General features: G+C 46.9%; 8 protein-coding genes across 8 annotated transcripts; 7 read left to right on the forward strand and 1 right to left on the reverse strand.

The window, feature by feature from the left end:
* Nucleotides 1-70: 70 nt before the first annotated feature.
* Nucleotides 71-2,821, forward strand: C8R40DRAFT_680240 (uncharacterized protein). Its single transcript, XM_046235856.1, has 9 exons — nucleotides 71-216; nucleotides 305-662; nucleotides 727-741; nucleotides 793-1,033; nucleotides 1,095-1,662; nucleotides 1,720-2,215; nucleotides 2,275-2,463; nucleotides 2,520-2,592; nucleotides 2,641-2,821. Exons 2-9 carry the CDS (start codon nucleotides 324-326, stop codon nucleotides 2,739-2,741), a joined length of 2,022 nt encoding a protein of 673 aa, XP_046089929.1. The 5' UTR covers nucleotides 71-216; nucleotides 305-323; the 3' UTR covers nucleotides 2,742-2,821.
* Nucleotides 2,822-3,404: 583 nt separating this feature from the next.
* Nucleotides 3,405-4,401, forward strand: C8R40DRAFT_1087287 (flavin reductase like domain-containing protein). Its single transcript, XM_046227372.1, has 2 exons — nucleotides 3,405-4,322; nucleotides 4,379-4,401. Exon 1 carries the CDS (start codon nucleotides 3,434-3,436, stop codon nucleotides 4,160-4,162), a length of 729 nt encoding a protein of 242 aa, XP_046089930.1. The 5' UTR covers nucleotides 3,405-3,433; the 3' UTR covers nucleotides 4,163-4,322; nucleotides 4,379-4,401.
* A 267-nt stretch (nucleotides 4,402-4,668) lies between these two features.
* On the forward strand, nucleotides 4,669-7,154 carry C8R40DRAFT_1158813 (MFS polyamine transporter; the record flags this gene model as incomplete). Its single annotated transcript, XM_046229782.1, has 14 exons — nucleotides 4,669-4,908; nucleotides 4,988-5,087; nucleotides 5,179-5,392; nucleotides 5,477-5,587; nucleotides 5,658-5,786; nucleotides 5,847-6,031; nucleotides 6,080-6,117; nucleotides 6,184-6,227; nucleotides 6,279-6,353; nucleotides 6,412-6,465; nucleotides 6,523-6,664; nucleotides 6,719-6,777; nucleotides 6,831-6,996; nucleotides 7,068-7,154. The coding sequence occupies 14 exons, from the start codon at nucleotides 4,669-4,671 to the stop codon at nucleotides 7,152-7,154; spliced, it is 1,644 nt and encodes a 547-aa protein (XP_046089931.1).
* A 194-nt stretch (nucleotides 7,155-7,348) lies between these two features.
* On the forward strand, nucleotides 7,349-9,734 carry C8R40DRAFT_1087306 (uncharacterized protein). Its single transcript, XM_046227373.1, has 6 exons — nucleotides 7,349-7,453; nucleotides 7,506-7,930; nucleotides 7,982-8,005; nucleotides 8,063-8,234; nucleotides 8,287-9,091; nucleotides 9,156-9,734. The coding sequence occupies exons 1-6, from the start codon at nucleotides 7,370-7,372 to the stop codon at nucleotides 9,248-9,250; spliced, it is 1,605 nt and encodes a 534-aa protein (XP_046089932.1). The 5' UTR covers nucleotides 7,349-7,369; the 3' UTR covers nucleotides 9,251-9,734.
* A 205-nt stretch (nucleotides 9,735-9,939) lies between these two features.
* C8R40DRAFT_1036799 (DEAD-domain-containing protein) lies at nucleotides 9,940-11,954 on the forward strand (the record flags this gene model as incomplete). The annotated part of the gene is made up of 3 exons (XM_046223613.1): nucleotides 9,940-10,034; nucleotides 10,086-10,587; nucleotides 10,650-11,954. 3 exons carry the CDS (start codon nucleotides 9,940-9,942, stop codon nucleotides 11,952-11,954), a joined length of 1,902 nt encoding a protein of 633 aa, XP_046089933.1.
* A 696-nt stretch (nucleotides 11,955-12,650) lies between these two features.
* Nucleotides 12,651-13,297, reverse strand: C8R40DRAFT_680438 (uncharacterized protein). Its single transcript, XM_046235857.1, has 2 exons — nucleotides 12,730-13,297; nucleotides 12,651-12,663 (listed from the first exon to the last, which is right to left on the reverse strand). The coding sequence occupies exon 1, from the start codon at nucleotides 13,118-13,120 to the stop codon at nucleotides 12,797-12,799; it is 324 nt and encodes a 107-aa protein (XP_046089934.1). The 5' UTR covers nucleotides 13,121-13,297; the 3' UTR covers nucleotides 12,651-12,663; nucleotides 12,730-12,796.
* Nucleotides 13,298-13,475: 178 nt separating this feature from the next.
* On the forward strand, nucleotides 13,476-15,712 carry C8R40DRAFT_1066610 (uncharacterized protein; the record flags this gene model as incomplete). Its single annotated transcript, XM_046225796.1, has 2 exons — nucleotides 13,476-14,604; nucleotides 14,766-15,712. 2 exons carry the CDS (start codon nucleotides 13,476-13,478, stop codon nucleotides 15,710-15,712), a joined length of 2,076 nt encoding a protein of 691 aa, XP_046089935.1.
* Nucleotides 15,713-17,198: 1,486 nt separating this feature from the next.
* Nucleotides 17,199-19,346, forward strand: C8R40DRAFT_680571 (uncharacterized protein). Its single transcript, XM_046235858.1, has 3 exons — nucleotides 17,199-17,834; nucleotides 18,443-19,035; nucleotides 19,140-19,346. The coding sequence occupies exons 1-2, from the start codon at nucleotides 17,478-17,480 to the stop codon at nucleotides 18,986-18,988; spliced, it is 903 nt and encodes a 300-aa protein (XP_046089936.1). The 5' UTR covers nucleotides 17,199-17,477; the 3' UTR covers nucleotides 18,989-19,035; nucleotides 19,140-19,346.
* Nucleotides 19,347-19,542: the final 196 nt, after the last annotated feature.

Consider the following 19,542-nt stretch of genomic DNA (forward strand, 5'->3'; position numbering starts at 1 on the left):
TAACAGCACGTGCATCTCAGGTGCGCGAGCTACGGCCCCCGTTACTCCGAGCCAAGCCACAGCCCGTCAACGACTACAACTATACGCAAGAACATTGCAGACTCTGACTATAATATGCAAACTCGAGGCTTTTTGCGGCCTTATATGTCCAACAGTGTACCATTCTACATCTTCCATCGAAAAATCCTCGTTCGAAATATTTCAAAAGAAGGCTTCGTACGTAACTGGACAATGAATCCCTCGGATTCTGGGCAGCGATTCAGTATAAGAACTCTGCCTAGATCAACTAATTTTCAAATCCCAGGCTTGGATTTACTGTAGCCATGGTCCCCTCTACGTCTTCACCGACGGCTTCACTAGCACCCTCTGTACCCGGATTGGGGAGAGTAAAATCTCTTGTACGGGCCAATTCGATATACCAGAACATGATTGGAAGAATCCAGAGGCAACGATCTTCGGACAACAACAGCCTTCTTTCATTCCAAACCCCACATCTCCAAGAACGATCGACCCAAATCTTGTCTCTTGAAAACCTCATGTCTTTTGGACTCGGTTCAGGTCCATATGGCGAACCAATACGACACATCATGTGCGCCAACCAATCTACGCGTGTTCGAGCGCAAAGGAGATGTACAGAGCAAGGCTTCATATCGTGTCCTCGAGTGAGTATGATTAGATACCTCGTGATGAATGGAACTCATCCATCAATAACCGTTGCTACTACAGTGTCAATTAGTGAAAGTCAGTTCTAAAGTCTATGTGTCTGATCTCATTCGAATTATCTATTTTCAGTATTGCTCGGAAAGGTGCCAGAAACAGCACTGGCCTCGACATAGTTCAATTTGTGCGCATCCCTATCTTGAAGGGAATTGGCAACCAGAATGGGTTTTACAGGAACGGCCACCCTCATTCGCATGTTCCTCTGCCACTTTCTCTCCCTCTTCATTCATATTTCCCGCATTCGATGCTCTGAACCTGACCCAGAACGAAGGTATAGAGTCCACAGATAAGAATTATAAGCTCTGCTTCGCAGGTCAGTCTCCTTCCTTTGGAGGATCTCTTGCACTTTTAATGCTTACTCTGCGGTCCATAAGCCTGTGCGGACATTAGGAACCTAATCGAAACAGTCAACAACCTCCCCTCAAACTACCAAGGAAGATTCGATGTTCTCATAAACAACTCTGATCCGATTATCATAAACCGCGACCTTGTCATCCTCTACGCTCTTCTCAACCCAGAACCTTCCATCGACGAAGCAGCAGAGCTCGCAGTTCACCTGATGTACTCCGCCGCCCTATCCGCCCCTAGCGCCGCCTACCTTCAACGTTGTCTTGACGATGTTTACGGAAGCCAGTACGATGGTCACACCGGCGACTTTTCCTTTCGAACATGCTTGAGTACACGCGGTGAAGGAAAAATTTGTTCATTGCAGACTGTCGCCGGGGTTAGATCGCCACTAGAGATGTTTATGTCGACGTATAATTTGGCTGTAGCGCTCAAGAATCGTTGGAAGGTGCTTGCTGCTCCTGAGAACGTGGACACCTGGGATCGATTCCTTTCGAGACTGAGGCCCAACCATCGGATGGCCTTCAAACGGTTTCGAGAGACTGGTGTACTGGCTCCGTTTGCAGTTGATACGAGCAGGTTCACGCATCCAAATCGGTATGTTGATATTTCGCGCTCAAGTGATAGTATTTGACATTGAACTCCTTATTCTAGTCTCATGTTTTCGTCCCAAGGCACCTGGCTGGGCAAAGGTGACTTCAACCCTCTCCAAGGCTGGAATGCCACCTTGATCCAAGTATCTGGAGGTAAAATCGCCATGATAGAATCCGCCGACATCTTTGGATGTCTCTTCTTTTATCTCAAAGACCAATTTCGCCGTTTCGCATACCAAGTCAAGAATCTTAACGTCAACTTCGTCCTGACCCAATTTGACCCCCAGATCCTTGCCAGGGGCATTTCGACGGGCGTTATACCGATTTTCGAGGGTGCATGTTTCGATAGGGTCGATACGAAGGATATGATGGATGATGTTGGAATTGAAGCATGTTTGGCCGATTGGGGTCCTCTGTTGAATCGTGAAAACCGGTTTGCTTCCCTGTTGATGCATTCGAGAGCCTGGCACTCTGAACGACCGTATGCTCTGGCGCGGTGTAATCCCCGTGCAGCACTGATGTTATTCATGCACAAATGCTTCAAAATTCCTACACTAGTGAGTGTCAAACCATGTACGTTTGACGATAAGTTAATAAACTTATCTTGACATGACAGAACAGCAAATTGAAAGATGTCTTTGCGCAAGGTCTGCGTTCTCCTGCTCTACTTCGACTCATAGAGTCATTGGACGCGTTTTACGACCACGACGATATCTTTCAAGAGTTCCTTGATGCTGGAAACACCGGACCTATCGCTGCCGCGTTTGATCTCGGGCTCCGACCTCATCACAAAGTGCATCCCAAAGTAAGTGTCCTCATCGTATTCCAAGATTTCAACTCATGACCTCCCTTTCTTCGAAGCGTTTCGGTGTCCCGCTGGACGCTTGCGCCCACCAAATGCCTGATGTCTCCAAAAGCCAGTTCTATGATTTGGGTGAGTGTAGCATGTTTCGATATCGTGTTTCGCTGACCTTTTGTTCAGCGTCACTCTGTGAAGTTGATTTTTCAGCACGTTTCTTGGAGTTTGGTTGGTCTCCCACTTCAACAACTTCTCAGTATGTCAAAGGTGTAAACCAACAATAACAGCCTGTTCTCGACGCACACGGGCTACTGAAGATTGCAGCCCAGTGTTCCATGTTGTTTTCGCCTTCAACAAATTATGAACGACTGAAGAGATCGAATAACTTGAACTGATAGAAGCAAAAGTCACATTCGACTTGGGGGATAGTACAATGTGGGCGATATGGAAAATAATCTATTGTTTCTCAGCGTTTGCCTTGGTAATCAACCAGGGAGGTTGTACCTCAAAGAAATAGATTCAGACCGTGATGGACGCGCGAGATATAAAGATAATGAATACGACAAACCTTGCAAACTTCCAAGTTCCGACGGCTTTGAACATCCGAGCTCAGTAAGAACATGATTGCCTTCTCCTAGGCCAAGCTCTAGCTGGGAAAAGAACGCCCTTTCTGTTTATCGAACATAGGGATACCGTCTCCTGCCTAACGGTGTTGAGAGAGCAGAGTTAGAATCAAATGACTACCTTCGAAATAAGTCTAAAATCACATGCTGTAGTTGAACATCAAACTCTAGCAACCTCTTCTACACCCCTCGCATTGGGATAGGTCCAAACTGCTTGAATGCGACCAAGTGTGGGGCATGAAAAAATCTGCTTGGCCTAAAGCTGATAAAAGCCTACCTCACGGCTTTATGTAATTGTCTGTGGTGCTTACAAATCCCGTTTCAACGCGTCTGCACAGTGCAAATTGACCTTAATGTTGGCGCGAGACCTGCAGCGCCACATCGTACAGCGTGCACACTTCTCTACTACTACCAATAATGAAGTTAAAAAGAGACTTCGATCTCTGCTGAGAGAATCAGCTCAACCAGTAGCTGTTGTAACGTCTCTCTTACATTATAACGATACATCTCCCAACGACTACCACGGCGCTACCTTATCATCATTCTCCTCTATCGCCTTGGACCCATATCCTTTGGTCGCGTTTTCGCTCAGAATACCTTCGCGTATGGCCACTTCCCTACGTAGCGCTCATCCGGATCCTCCGTCCGACATGGTTGTCAATATCCTCTCTGCAACCCAGGCACCGACAGCTGTTCTGTTTTCTAGGCCGGACTTGCATCCGAACCCTTTTCAGGAAGTCGAGTTTACACTAAATCGCGAAGGGATACCGGTCCTAGAAGGCTGTCTAGGTGCACTATCGTGTAAATTGGCAACAAATCCAATATTGTTGGATGATCCGGGGTTTTCAGGAAGAGATTTCGAGAATGACTCGCGGTCGGGGTCGGGAGATGCTGAAAGCGAGAACGAGATTTCCCCTCCCTCTATTACGTCCGAGCTTTTCATCGCCCGAGTAACTAACATCGAGAGATTGGCCTTGGACGAAGCAGACACCAACGATCCACAAACCATGCCTCTTCTATATCATCGTCGCAACTACTTGACTTGCTCTTCTAAATACCTTTTGGATTACCAGAAGCCTTGAAGGTGTCACGCAAGCACCCAAAGTCCAGACCAATGATTAATATAGCTGCAGCACTGAACCAGGTGTGTGTCCATGCAATATACATATCTGCATATCTCCCAAAGTCTCATAGATTTGCCCTTCTCATCCATCTCGACGTGGGACGGATGACGCGAATGTTCTTGTACAAGTCGCCATTATTTTTTGATCGGAAAGCGATGCACAAGGATTTCAGACCTGGATTCGTCGTTGTTTGCAAAATTGCAGTGGGCGTATACCCATTTTATTTCCCTTGTATGCTCGTATCGATTAAAGGTGGTTTATACTAATTGTAAGCTTCGTCCGTGTCTTTCGTACGTCCGTGTCCGATTTCCGGATTTGAACCCAGTACGGCTCATAGTTGTACCCCCGGTTAAGCTAATAATGGCCAACTTTACTCCGGCATTTTTCGTTTTCTTTCCCTCTTTGACCGCTCATCATTCTCCTGGGTTCGACATAAATAAAAGTCTAAGATAGACGTCGACCTCATGAAGAATGACCAAGAGAATAAGACTACTGTTGCGTCTCTTTCACCCGGTGCCAGCACGATCTTCGTTGAACCCGAAGTCGAAGATGTCATACTGAAACCGGCCGAGGGGGTTCGAGAATCCAACATCGATCCGATGCTCCTCAGTTCTTCGAAACGGCCGAATTCGAAAGAGTATAATGTGAAAGAAGGTGTAGCTGAGATTGAAATCGAGTCCACTGAGCAACATGACCCTCTGTATGTGAGTCAAAGCGCTTTGTGGAATTCTGCCTTTCAGCTCTTGCGCTAATCTCGTCCTGGGTCCGGCGTTCTTGTTGAAGATCGAATTTGAACAAGGAGATCTTCGCAATCCAATTAATTTTTCGCGTTCGAAAAAATGGGCAATCACCGCCCTAGCGTGTTTCTCGACTCTCTTGGCTTGTAAGTCTCATTGCTCTCGCTCTCGATCCTTTGTGCTAGATAATATATACTGATCATATATTCCATGACATTCCTCCTCATGATCATCCAGCCTCGAACGCAAGCACTTACAACCTAGGTTTCGATTCAATGATGGTCGACTTGAACTGTACCGAGTTTCAGGCAACAGTAGGCCTCAGTCTTTACGCGTTAGGATTTGGTATAGTTCCTCTTGTGACGGCTTCTTTCAGCGAGGAAGTCGGAAGGCAACCGTTGTATTATATCTCAGCTACTGGGGTTTTGTTAATGTACATTGCAATTGCATTGTGAGTACCGCCGCCTGCCACATCCTGTGAACGATGTGTTGAAACCAGCCATTCATAACCTGACTTTTCTATACTTTTCCTTAGGGCTCACAACATTCAAACGGTCCTTATAGCCAGATTCATTCAAGGAGCATTTGGCTCCACCTGGGCAACTATGGTTGGTGGCACCATCGCGGATATATGGCAGTCGTATGAGTATGTCATTTCATTTGTTGACCCTACGATTATTTATACTCTTATCTCTGGTACGTCCTCTATTAACCAGACGGGGTCTTCCCATGTCATTTTTTGCCGTCGCAGCCGTAGGTGGTACTGGCTTTGGACCCATCTACGCTGGATGGGTAGAGATGAATCCTCGACTACAATGGCGATGGATACAGTGGATACAGATGATGTATGTCACATCTCTACGTACTTACTTCGACCTTGGATCTCCACCCTCACACAGTTTTAGCGTAACCGGCTTCTACTTAGTCCTTGTCCCACTCATTATGAAAGAGACGCGTTCGTCTATAATTCTAATGCGTATAGCCAAAAGAATGAGGAAGGAGACTGGAAACCCAAGATATCGTGCTAGAATCGAGGACGAACGTGTCAAGCTTAGTACACTCATTTGGGTGTCTTGTACGAGACCAATACGTGAGTCAACTCTCAAACAATGCAGGCGGCACTCTGATTTTGCTTCAGATCTGCTTACAACAGAGCCAGTTGTTGCGAGCTTCAGTGTAGGGATTCATTATAATGTTCTTGTATCCAGCCATTCATCGTGACACATTTTCTCTTTCCTGCAGATCTGGATAGGTTTTATATGGGGTGTTTTTTTTTGTTTGATCGAGTACGTATTCGGCCTGGTCCTATATTATATTGATTTGATATCCCTTTATAGGTCGGTCGGCTCAGTTTTCAGGACCGTACACGGGTTTAACACAGGACAAGTGGGAACTATCTTCGTTACATTCGTGTAGGTTTACACACTGGTGATCAAAATCTCACACAGCTGAGTATCGAATTCATTGCAGAATCGGCTCACTTCTCGGATTTTCGACAAATTTCTTTCAAGAACATCTATATCGGTGCGTACTTGATCTTGATCGATAAGTAGATATTTTATGCCCTTGTTCATCTTTCAGTCAAAATTACCCAACTCGGGGACCCGAAGCTAGGCTATATCTGACTTGTTGTGCTGCGATACTTGTTCCCTGTGGGATGTTCATTTACGCTTGGTCGACGTTCACATATGTTCCTTGGATTGCCTTAACAATCGGAATGACCGTAAGTTCCGAGTCTTGCTTCTTTTCATAGGATTTGAACAATAACACCTTGAAGGTCTTCCTCTATGGCACCTTCATAATTTACCTTGCTGTATTCACGTATCTGGCCGATTGGTATCTACCACCGTCATTCTTTCACGGCTTTCTTTTCTCATGCTTATCTCTAGCTATGGCCCATTCGCCTCTTCCGCTCTCGCGGGACAAAGCCTGTGTCGAAATTTGGCAGCGACAGTCTTTCCGCTATTTACACAACAAATGTACGCGAAATTGAGCTACAAATGGGCCAATACGCTGTTTGGTTGTATCGCATGTGTTTTGATGCCCATACCTTTCGTGAGTATTTTATCCAAACGTCTGTAGATTGTGGAACACATGAGACTGATTGTTCTTTTCTAACCATTCAGATCCTCTTCTTCAACGGTCCACGGATACGAAGTCGGAGCAAGTTTTCTCGGGCAGTGATGCAATCCCTTCAGATCGATGGAAAATAGGGGTGTATGTACACGAATATGACTTAGGCATAAGTTCAGTAGCAATTGGTTGAAGTTGAATACCTTACACACTGATAGAATATAAATTGCTACCCAGTCAAAACCTTTCAAAACCATTAATCAAGGTAACTGGCAGTGGGAGTCACAATAGCTGAGTGTATTGTCGCGCGCTTGTTTACTTGACGACCGGCGCTCATGGACTTCGCATATCTCCAATGTTTTTTATCTCTTTGCCCATTGAAGTTATTCTAGAGGTTTTGAAATACTTGAGCACTTCGGATATCCTTTCATTACGACAGGTGCTGCCAATTAACTATGGATCGTAGAACCTTCTTTTGAATATTCCTAGAGACTTGCACTTATCTGGCCGAACTTAGCAAAGACAGACTGATATGGCATGATCTTATACAAGAACAACGTACAAGACTACCTCTCCCACCAAATGCTCGTGGTAATCTCGAAGCCTGGTCAACGGATGCTTTAGAGTCTCTAGTCATTTCCAATGAACTTATTGATGATCTATGGCTCATCCCAAGAGAAACCCCGCCAGTGAAGTTACAGAACAGGCGCGGAGAGCTTTTGCTTGGCTTGGAAATATTCGCGGATCGATGGATTCTTGCTGTTTATATGGATGGGTACATGGATTTATGGGATGCGGAAAGTCCTAATGAGGATCGACGATGGTGTTTTGTCTATACGGGGAATGACAAGACTACGTCTTTCAAAGTCGCCCACACGGAGGACAAGCTACTGGTTGTGATTACGAGGGCGCATCTGTAGGTTTCCAGAGCGATGAAACATCTCAATAGACTTACAGATATCTCTAGACCTGGAACATGGGTGGCCGTTCTCTACCAAATTCTACTATCAGAGTCTCCTTCAAAATTGCAATTCATACCCCTTCGTACCTTTTCTATTTCATCGTCTCGGGTTGCTAGGCAAATATTCATTCGTGAACGAATCATAGCGTTTTCTCAATTGGGTTTGATCGAACTCGCCCAGTGGTCCGAGGATGCAAAGGATGTTATCAGGTCAACGGTATTGGCTTCGAATATTCAGTCAGATGAGTTGGAGGAGATGGTGGGTGTCATTAAAATCTCTGATCATATCAACTCATTTAAACGATGTCCAGTTTACCACCATATTATCCCTACGAATACTAAACGATCATTATATCTTCGTTTTCAAGACTCGGTCTATCGAGTTGTATCCCACTACCCATTCAGCATCGCCATCAGTTCCTCCGCCGTTTTTGCCTTCGCTCAGACACGTCTTCCCAAGTTACAGTTTTCGTGATGTTCAGATAGCGGAAGTTGAATCAGAAACACTGACTGAAGAAGAATCATCCTCTTCTGGATATGACGGAACTCGTTACACTTTGAAGATGTTGGCCTCGGATGTTATACAAGGATTATTCTACTTTGTCGCCAACATCACTATACCCTCAGCGCGGCACGAGCAATCCCAGCCACCAATACTAGATGTTCATCTAGCAGCAGTATACGCTATGGCTAATCATATCCCGCTCTATTCTAGAGCTCATCAGCGGCAGCGGAACACTCTGCAAACGTCGCGTTCTTCGCATGCGGCAGTCCATGATCGAGCCGTTCAGAAGCGTCTCTCAACGCCTCGGTCTGACTCGGTAAACTCTGTGCGCTCCTCGTCATTCGTGAGCACATACGCTCTGGGTCCTCAGGGCATGAGGGCGGTATGGATCGAACGAAGACGTGGCTCTACGTGGAAGCAAATCGTTTCATGTCGACTGAATCCGTCATCGTCGAATGGTCAAGAGATGATATCGGATTTAGATTTGGAGATGTGGAATTCGGATAGTTCAGAAGAGGAGGGTTCGATCAGTCAGGATGACAATCTTGACTTTATTACACAGGCTCTCGATGGCCATATCATTTACTCCGTTCAATCTTACGACCTGAGAGGCAAGTTTCCATTTATGGCTGAGATCTGTGGTCTTTAACTTCCATGGCACACTTCATTCTCTAGAGGATATAACCTTCTGCGCTTTGGGCGAAGTAAGCGGGAAGATTGTTCTGGGGAATCGCTCAGGGGACGTTTTCATTCTGGATACGGGTGTCTGAGTGTGTTCAGCTTCGCTGCGGCATCGCGTGCGCCCTGGAAATAATCTGTGGTCAACGTCGCTGTTCAAGCCAGAAAGTCTGTAAACATTTTCACTGGCCAGTCTCCAGTAACTAGATTTATTCCCATGTGCACCCGCGCGCGACTCTGGAAGGAGAAGATAGCTCCTGTCGAAATCCGGCGTTGCAGTCGTGCTTATGGTACGTTGGAACTTGGCGCTCGATTTTTCTACTCCGGTCTCTCAGATAATTTCAAGTTCTTGTAAATCTTCTAAATAAGGGACTGCTACATACACGAATAATACATATATGATAGGAAAACGCAGTCGCATTTGTTATAGATTCAGCAGAATGAGGCAGAGCTTGGAGGCAGAGCTAGGCAGAGCTTGAAGGCAGAGCAAAGGCTGCCCGGCTTGATTGGTAATCAGGTCCAGATTCACGTAATCGCCTTAACTTGCGAATTTTCTTCGCTCCAATTTCTTCAGCGACCGTCATCTAGACTGGTTAAATACTGACTTTTTCTTCCCCACTGCCCTCAAAAAACGCTCTTCTGTCTTATTATTTTTCCTTATAATATGACCAATGCACTTGTAAATGACAACACAGGTCTTGAGAGTCATTTTGGTGCGCTGGATGCTACTCTGTCTCTTTTTCCGACAGCTCATGACGGCTACCTTTTTCTCCTAGACTCTATGAACCTGTCTCGATCCGCTTATGTTCCTCCTCACATGAGAAGTCAGCAGCGGGCTGTTTCTTCTCCTTCTCCTTCTCCTTCTCCAGCTCCCAGGTGCGTGCCTTCGACCCTCTGCTCAGCCTTTTATTAATGATTTGCTTACAGTAGAAATGGCTGGAATGATTCTCGTGGAGGAACTCCTCTTTCAAGAGGTGGACCTGCCGATAGAGGTAGAGGCGGTGGATCTTTCTCGACTAATCGCGGTGGAGGGGGAGGACAAGGCTGGGGTGAACGTACTCCCTCCCAAAATTGGAGCAGCACTCCCCGTGACCAACCCAAAGAAAACCAAATGTTCGGCTATGGCGCTTGGAAAGACGGCAAACACATTGTCGGCGGTCGTAATATGCGCATGGAGAAGGAGATTTACGGCGAAGCTGATGATCCCTCCAAGCAACATACCGGTATCAACTTTGAAAAATACGACGATATTCCCGTCGAAGCTACCGGTGCTGACGTCCCAGAGCCTGTCACATCTTTCACTAGTCCTCCTCTTGATCCAGTCTTGTTGGAAAATATTACTTATGCTCGTTACACAACCCCCACTCCCGTTCAAAAGTATTCTATTCCCATCGTTGCAAACGGGAGAGATCTGATGGCTTGTGCGCAAGTAAGTAGCGTCTTTCATGATTTTTTGTTTATCATATTGATTGACACTCCATCATTGCATAGACTGGTTCGGGAAAAACTGGAGGTTTTCTTTTCCCTATACTCTCGGCTTCTTTCACTATGGGACCGCGCGCTGTCATCGGCGAGCCTACGGGCTACGGTGGACGTCGTAGGGCTACTCCCACGGCCCTCATTCTTGCTCCCACTCGTGAACTGGTCTCCCAGATTCATGACGAGGCTCGTAAATTTGCTTACCGATCCTGGGTTCGTCCGGCTGTTGTTTATGGTGGTGCCGATATCTCTCAGCAAATCCGCCTAATCGAGCGAGGCTGTGATCTCCTCACTGCCACACCTGGACGTCTTGTGGATCTTATTGAGCGCGGCAAGATCAGTTTGGCCAATGTCAAGTACTTGGTTCTTGACGAGGCTGACCGTATGCTTGATATGGGTTTCGAGCCCCAGATTCGCAGAATCGTTCAGGGTGAAGATATGCCCGGTGTTCACGACCGTCAAACCCTCATGTTCAGTGCTACTTTCCCTCGTGATATCCAAATTCTCGCCAAAGACTTCCTCAAAGACTACGTTTTCTTAAGTGTTGGTCGTGTCGGAAGTACTTCCGAGAACATCACCCAGAAGTTCGAGTATGTCGAGGACAACGACAAGAGGAGTGTTCTATTGGACATCCTTAACTCTCACTCCAACGAAAGCGCTGGTCTTACTTTAATCTTTGTGGAGACGAAGCGCATGGCGGATATGCTAAGCGACTTCCTGATCCACAATCAATGGCATGCTACCTCCATTCACGGAGACCGTACTCAGCGGGAACGTGAGATGGCCCTTCAAACTTTCCGTAACGGACAGACCCCAATCATGGTTGCTACCGCCGTCGCTGCTCGTGGATTGGACATACCCAACGTGACACATGTTGTCAACTATGACCTGCCTTCTGATATCGACGATTATGTTCACCGTATTGGCCGTACTGGACGTGCTGGTAACACTGGTGTCAGCACTGCCTTCTACAACAAGGGTAATAAAAACATCGTGAAGGAAATGGTTGAACTCCTCCGAGAAGCCAATCAAGAGATTCCTGGCTGGCTTGAGGTGAGCGCTCATGAGGCTTCGTTCGGTGGCTCCTTCCGTGGCCGTGGCCGTGGACGTGGCCGTAGTGGTGGTCGTGACTACCGTGCTGGTGGTGGCAGCAGCTACGGTGGAGGTGGAGGTGGATATGGTAACCACACTAGTCATAGCACCTCTGGTGGGGGCTATGGTGGCCGCGCAGGAGGACCTCCTTCCTACGGCAGTGGAGGTGGGTACGGTGGAGGATACGGTGGAAGCTCTGGTGGTGGAGGTGGAGGCTGGTGGTAAATTTTCTCCTAATATTTCGTAGAGCCGTTGGACAGGTTGCCTGGCTTTCGAAATACCCTCTATGCTCCCTGTCAACCACTGCCTTTTACGTCCCATGCCCCACGGAACCTCATCAGAAGCAAGCAAACAAAATCCACATATTACATGTTTGAGTCGTCGACTTAATGCCCTAGAAACACCTCGTCGTCGACTCTCACCTCGGTTTTCTATTTTCTCATCACTACTATTATTATCTCGATTTCGACTCTCATGCGCTGCTCTCCACTAAATTGTCTCGTCGAATTGCTGCTCGCTTCTCTAATCTGTATCCCCAATAATCATCCCATACGGCGTTGTATGCTCACTTGCAAAAGGTGTACAACATCTCTCTAATTTCCTTGATTCGTGATTGCATATATAATGTACTCACAGCATTCAAGCATTAGATGTGGGACGAACCACGACACGAGCATCTTCCATCATGCGGTTTTTCTTTATTTGCCTCTGCAATATCAGTCTTCATTCGTTTCGCGATACATCTTTTCCATTATACCCCACCCCATTCCTTCAGCATTCATCTTCCACATTTGTGCATTTCCTCCTCTTCCTCAAGCGTTCCATGTATTGCGACACGATAGAACGATGAACGGATATATCTTCCTTTCCTCCAATCTGGACTGGTATTGGTATACCCACATATAGATACGTACGAGACAATTTCTGCATCTTACTGTAATGTTAGAGTATCGCATTTGTATCAGTACACATACAAGGGTCTGTCGAGAGATTTTTTTACCTTTCACATTTGTTTTGCCTTCGCTCTGCACTTACTATACTCGCACTGCTTCTGTTTCCGTAGGCTATTATCGTAGTTTATACAATATACATCTTGAAATAAAAGCAGACGCAAGAACACATATTCGGGGTGATGTACAGAAGTGTACAGATTGCCCGGCTTCGGCATCATCCATTGATTCAATTCTCGGGGAGGACCGTTTCCAGCTTGTCTCTGCCTTGCCTATACTTTCTTCTTTCTTTTCCTTCAAGTCTCGTTTCTTCACGAAGGATTGCTTGTTGAGAAGGATCGCGCTTATATAGACGTCGAGGTCATTGCATCCTCGAATCTTACGCTCCGATTCTTTCAGTTTACATACAACTAGGTGCAGCGGTAAGTCCACGTCACTCATTTTCTATGCAATTTCTTTGTGCAGTTTCCCAATTTGTACTGTTTCTTCGGTATATGTTGTACTGTGGGGTATAATTGCCGCTCTGGATCCCAAACACTTTGTTGGGGCCTCCATAATACTATCAGCACTCCACCATTGACCAACACCTTTCATAGCTCCATCGAAATCATCTATTCGCCCTCTTCCGAGTCTACTTCACAGCTTGTAATCCTGGAAATATACATCAAAAGGACCGCTGTCGTGTCTTTAGAAGCGGACGACAATCTATCATCGATTTCGACAATCGATTATTTGGCTTATAATAACACCCGTACTATATCCAACATACCCAAAACTCTTTGAACATTCTCCGAAAATGTGCCGCAACGTATCTTCGCCAATCTTTGACGTTCCGGAATTTCCTACTCTACGTCGGGTAAAGCCACTGCCTAAACGGCGACGGACTTCTTCCACCCACTTCTCCGTCCTCGATTCCAGTACAACCAATAACATTGACTCTGGTTCAAGGAACACGCCGAGGATGCTTGTTGCTGAAACTAATGGCGTGCCACACTCGTTGCATATGCCAGGTTTACCACCTATCCCTTTGTCGCTTCCGGGTCCCGACGCTACAGCGGAAGAGCTACTCGCACATGCTGACGCTCTACAGTCATATTATTTTCCGATCCTAGATGCTGCTGCTGCTAATATTAATGCCGTTGCAGACGGGTTCGCAAACGCCGTCGAGCCCGGTTACATTCATCCTGGCTCAGATATTCTATCCGACCTCGAACCAGGCAATCTCGCATCATCGCCTGGTGTTGGTTTAGCTGGACTTGGAATCCACAATCTCAGTCTTCGAGACCGAGACGAACATTCTGATCGTGGCGATGGTGATTACATCGACCAACCAGGGAATGCCAAAAAACGAAAAGTACCAGCGAACACGTCGCATCTTCAAGGTGCGCGTGACGCTACTTCCGGTGAGGAAGATGCGGAGGATCCCGACGGACCGTTGATGATAGGTATTCCTACGGGTACGTTGGAGGCCGGAGCGAACGACAGTAATACGGGCCAAGGTGATGGTGGAGGGGAAGGAGCAGGGGAAGGAGGAAAATCGTCAATGTCAACTTTCCGTCGTCTACTAGGTCGTAGAAAGACTCGACTTTCTGCTGTCACCCTTGCCGGATTGCAACACAAAGAGACTCTGAAAGTTCGGAAACGACAACTTGCAGCGGTGTTGGGCGCGTTGTCTCTCGGGGACACGCTGGCATTGGATCAAGCTCTCTCAAGTAACAGTGCTTATCCATTTTCGAGTTCTTCCAGCGCGCCAGATGATGCGCTGGTTCCATTACCTGTAGGTGGAAAGCCTTCTCTCAAAATCAAGCTTTCCAAGCGAGCGGGACCGAGAATGGCGAGAAGTGTCTCGTCAAGATTGAAAGATGATGAGGAGTCTCATGTGCAGGTTCCTGGAAGCGACTTCACTTTTGTGTGTTATAGCGCTAGTGAGTTCCTGGGCCCGATAATCTCTCTTCATCCACTCATAAATTCTATTTCTACTATACAATTGATTCTCCTTCGGTTATCAACATCATCTGGGGTGTATCTTCTCGTTCACCACGTGGGGGAACTTCGTCACCGGTCGTTCATGTAATGCTTCCTCTAGCCGCTGACCGACTTTCTGCGACTAAGAAGGAGGTGGCCACTCTCCGTCGCCGGTTTGAGGATGAATTGGCACGGCAGGCGTCTAACGCAGCCAGTTTAGCTGCTGCCACTCGCGCTGTGGCGTCTCCTCTTAGCAGCAGATCGTCCCGACAGAAACGGAGTGGTAAAGCACGTACAGATAAGAAGCTTCGAAACCAACCACCTGAGTTCCTAGATCCTGCCTTGGATGGTCAGACATATGGAGCCGGCGGTATGCAGAACAACCCGGATAACATTCCCAGTTTCAATGCCAAGTCATCTCGGAACGGGAAGAAAAAAAAGCGTTCTGCGCTTGCGAACGCCTCGAATCCACATCATCTGCGTAACTATGTCCCTTCCAGATTACCTTACACTGCTGGAGGTTGTCCGTCTAATGCGAACGGTATGAATCAAGCGAACGGGAATGATCTTGGTCCGTTCCCGATACGGTTTTTATCAGCTGAGATACCGCCCCGGCGAAGCAGTCGTAGCAAACGATCACAGGCTCAGGAACAACAACAATTATCGACATCTCTGACTAATCCCGCAGATGAATGGCTGTGTGTATTCTGCGAGTATGAACTGTTTTTCGGGGACGAAGGAGAGTATCGAAAAGCTCTCAGGAGGAGGAAGACTGTTTTGAAGAGAAGGAGGAGAGCGAGGGAACGTGCTGCTGCTGCTGCTAGCGGACAAAGTAAATTGTCCACTGCGAAGAAATCGCAACAGCCAGCGCCGGTGGCGGCGACGCATGATTCTGAGGAAGAAGGGGACGATGAAGACAATTATGAGGACGATGCGGGGTACGAGCCGATGGGCACCGGTGGCCAAACTGTTGGAAATGGGGTGAACGGAATGCTACCGAAGCAGACCAAATGGAGAGGAGATAACAGGGAAAAGGGAGCTGGGGAGGCAAAAAGCTCGTATGTATGATGGAGGAAACGCGATACTGTTCGACTTCCATTCAGTCGAAGATCAAACCCGGAATAACTGGTCAGTGTTCCGAGCTCATAGTGTCGGATGACTATTTGTTCCATAGAATCCATTGCAACCATGCATCGAACCATTCATTTAGCATCAAGACTGTTCTTTTTAGCCATTCACCGTACTATGTCACTGCTTTTCATCTTTACCTTTTCCCTATCTTCCCGTTCTTTTTTTCAGTTTGACGTTCTTCATACAACTTCGCAATACGCATTTCGTACACCTGTTTTACACATCACACGTCCACACACAATACATTATACAGCTTGAACAATCGCATCTTTTATGGATGGGAATACGCTTCGGATTCGGATACCGTTAAATTGTTATCACTGAAGTAAGAAGCAAATGAGAAGCAGATGAGAGGAACTAAGACTTTCAGGCTTCTCAACAACAATAGTGATGACATACCGGGCCGGTTGGGGTAAATTGCTAAAGTTTGCCTCTGTCCATGTTACCACTCTTAGCGGTCGACTGCGAAAGGTTAGCCTCAGCAGGCCCTCAAACTGACCGTTCTTCTAGGGTCAATTTGACAGGGAACAGCAGTTCTAATATCGACAGTATTTTACTCTATCAACTTCTCGGGCAACAACTAAGTTAGCAGGGGAAATTTAACCTTATTTTTTTTCTGTTGTGCTGGACCAAGCGACGAGATAATACCTCTGTGAGTCTTTCCTTTCCTGCTTTTTTTCTCGAATATTGTCTTTATAAAGGGCTACCAGCGATCTGTATACGATTTGTCATAATGATTTTCTTCCAACTAACTATCGTTTTATAGCAATTTGTTGTGCCGTTGGAACCCGGGGCAAAATCGTGACTTAATCCGGCTTCATCCCAAATTGTCTGTTTCCGAACAGGTCTCTGTACTCTTCTGCGACGTTTTGGTTAGTCGAGACGCGTCTGGACATCACAATGGCCGCAGATAGTCGTTATCTTTATCACCCAACTCACCAAGGACTCGCACCTCAGTACAATTATCAGTACCAGAATCCTCCTCCACCGACCAACTATGAACCATCTCCAGTACAGCATCCGCCGCCGTTGAGGAATCCGCGTACGTCCCAACCGCCTCCGCATTCGCCGCATGCACAGTACCACCCGCAGCCTCCACTACCACCACCAAGCCAGTCAGCGGCTTACACATCAGCGCATCCATCTTATGGCTCACAAGGCCATTATATAACTCATGGTCAGCCCGCTCCTCCACAGTCTGCACCGGCTCAGCACACACCTCCACCTCCACCGCAGCCTCAACAACAATGGTCGAACGAAAGCTGGACAAATCAATACTCTCACTATCCTAGTCATGTGCCTCAGCACCATCACCAGCAGCAACAGCAGCTCTCTCCTCCGTTAACATCGACCGTGGCACCAGAGAACACATACAACTCTGCTCCAGGTCGGCTAGAGGATTCTCCAGCGTTGTCTTCGAATGATGGCTCAATTAGAGGATACGATGACCGCACGGCTTCGATGCATAGTCATCATCAGCCTTCTCCTCCGCAGTCGTCTTTCAATGGACCCCCGACGATTAAATATCGGCCACGAGAAGAAGAGTCTCCGTCAAGCTACACAAATTCTCAACCCGCATCACCCAATCTTTTTACTGGGTTAGATTATGATCAGGTAAACAGGCGCATGCCTCAACTTCGTAAAGCTGTTTTTTAAACTCATTCTTCTTTACTTTTTCCTTTCTTGTCCTTGTCAACAGCTCATGAAGCAAATAAAATTCGTCGAATCACCGTTACGCGAAACTCTGTCAACATTCCGGTCGCCCCATCGAAACACTTTGGAACAAATGATGCAAGCTGCCACGTATGCCGCTCAAGTGCTTAACTCTGCTGCTGGCATTATTACTCCTACTGCCACCACCACCATCTCGCCTCCACCATCGGTCACCTACCATCAGAGTCATACGATGCCGCCCTCTCAAGGATATGGTATTAACCGCCTCTCGTCGCCCACATCGAGAAATCGTATAGAAAACAACACTCAAAGCCCGCACACCCACACGTTTGCCAACGAAAACTCACCGCCGCTTTCGGCTTCTACGCCAGGATCACTGAAGCGGGTACGTTGCCAATTCTTCTCCGGCGTCCCCGCGATTTCTATGTGCTCTGTAGTTTTTGTTTTTGAATTTTCATCATTTATTGTGTTGATTGCATCGTCTCAGCATATGGTGCTGCTATGGAGGGCATTGTGTTCAGATCTGTTTTACTGTTCCGCTTTCGCCCACCTTGCCTTCTATTTCTGAAAACTTTATTTTGATAATAATCTCGGCATTTGATCATCAAAAGCGCGCGCCCGTCTCCCATCTCCCATCCCGAACCCGATGTGTAGAACGCATTTTCCAGCATGGTTCTCATATCCTCCTTCTACTTTCCGTTTTGCCGACGTTCATTTCTTTTACTTTCGTATCTCCTTCTGCTACTTCAACAGCTTCTTAATCTGCTCTTCTACATCTCATCTTCAATCTTCCCTGATCTTCATATCATATCTCCATCAAATCCCGTAATTTCTTCATTTTTCTCTTCCCTCACATACTCTACACACTCTATCTCGCTTTCTCGATCTTCTCTTTCTTCTCTTGCTCACTAAACATGTTGGATTGCGAATTCATCAATCTGAAATTCTCATTTGTATACAAACTTACCTTTTTTGTCTGTTTGTCTCTCACAGAGGCACACAAACGACTATCCGGAAAACTCACAACAGTCACCTCCACTCGGCGGGTCGAACTTGGGATTGTCTACGGTTCCACAGGCTTTGAACCAACAACATCCAGTGCCATCATCTTCACTGGCACAACCGCCGTCGGGACAGCAGCAGCATTCGTTCTCGCCCTCGCAACCACTCTCTCAGCCGCCATCGCAACCGCAACCTGGTGTTGTAGGTGGGATGACCTCTTCTAACCCACCCCCGGCACAACAGGATGGACAAACCTGTTTAGGCTGTGGTGCTACGTCAACTCCCGAGTGGAGGCGGGGACCTATGGGTAAGTTCAAAGCCTTTCCGGTTCCTCTCGCTTCACCCTTAGGGTTTTGGATTGTGATTCGTTCTCTTTCGTTCTATGTCTTGAGGTACTCGCTTCTCGAATCTTTGACATTCTATGTCACAGTGAATTCTCCCTTCGAGATCACTAGCGCTGTCACAAACCGTGCAAGCTGTCTACTGTTCGAACAGCCTTTCGTATCTGTCACTCATCGTCTTTATTGTCACTCATAGGTCCACGAACACTGTGTAATGCATGTGGGTTAGTCTATGCAAAACTGGTGCGTAGCATAATCATTCAACCTTTCCTCTTACTCATCTTGTTTTTATTTCGCTCCCCTTTCCAAAACTTCTGTTGTTTTCTTGCTGCTACTTTCTACATTAGATCAAAAAACGGGATCGAGAACGTGCGCGAGGAAACGGGAGTAGCAAGACTAATGGAAACAGTCGCCCTGCGAGTGCTGCTGGTGAAGGACACCGCAGTGGTAGCGGTGGTGGTGATTCTGGGTCGGGAGAGAGCGATGAGGATGAGCCAGAGGATGATTATGGCTCTGGAACGTCTGGCCAACGCAGTGAATTTGGGTGATTTATCGAGGACAAAAGTGATGAGTCAAGAATAGTGCCCACTACCCTTCATTATCTCTCTTCTCTCCTACTCGGTGCTGTCTTGATTTCTCGTATCTCCTGCTTGCGTTCCTTTATTTCATCTTCAGGGATAGAATTTGCTGGGCACATTCTCAATATGTTTTTCCATTCCTATATTTTGATTTTTACTTTTGTGTTCATGG

This window comes from Lentinula edodes (assembly GCF_021015755.1).
Source record: "Lentinula edodes strain Le(Bin) 0899 ss11 chromosome Unknown C8R40scaffold_5, whole genome shotgun sequence".
Lineage (NCBI taxonomy): Eukaryota > Fungi > Basidiomycota > Agaricomycetes > Agaricales > Omphalotaceae > Lentinula > Lentinula edodes.

What these genes read in the sequence shown, in the direction of transcription:
- C8R40DRAFT_680240 (XM_046235856.1), top strand. Translation starts at nt 324, where the DNA reads ATGGTCCCCTCTACGTCTTCACCGACGGCTTCACTAGCACCCTCTGTA. An exon ending in ATCACAAAGTGCATCCCAAA is followed by an intron (nt 2,464 to 2,519) that starts GTAAGTGTCCTC and finishes CTTTCTTCGAAG; the next exon opens with CGTTTCGGTGTCCCGCTGGA. An exon ending in AAGCCAGTTCTATGATTTGG is followed by an intron (nt 2,593 to 2,640) that starts GTGAGTGTAGCA and finishes CCTTTTGTTCAG; the next exon opens with CGTCACTCTGTGAAGTTGAT.
- C8R40DRAFT_1087287 (XM_046227372.1), top strand. Translation starts at nt 3,434, where the DNA reads ATGTTGGCGCGAGACCTGCAGCGCCACATCGTACAGCGTGCACACTTC.
- C8R40DRAFT_1087306 (XM_046227373.1), top strand. Translation starts at nt 7,370, where the DNA reads ATGTTTTTTATCTCTTTGCCCATTGAAGTTATTCTAGAGGTTTTGAAA. An exon ending in ATATCCTTTCATTACGACAG is followed by an intron (nt 7,454 to 7,505) that starts GTGCTGCCAATT and finishes ATATTCCTAGAG; the next exon opens with ACTTGCACTTATCTGGCCGA. An exon ending in CAGATGAGTTGGAGGAGATG is followed by an intron (nt 8,235 to 8,286) that starts GTGGGTGTCATT and finishes AACGATGTCCAG; the next exon opens with TTTACCACCATATTATCCCT.
- C8R40DRAFT_680438 (XM_046235857.1), bottom strand. Translation starts at nt 13,120, where the DNA reads ATGAGTGACGTGGACTTACCGCTGCACCTAGTTGTATGTAAACTGAAA.
- C8R40DRAFT_680571 (XM_046235858.1), top strand. Translation starts at nt 17,478, where the DNA reads ATGAAGCAAATAAAATTCGTCGAATCACCGTTACGCGAAACTCTGTCA. An exon ending in CGCCAGGATCACTGAAGCGG is followed by an intron (nt 17,835 to 18,442) that starts GTACGTTGCCAA and finishes TGTCTCTCACAG; the next exon opens with AGGCACACAAACGACTATCC.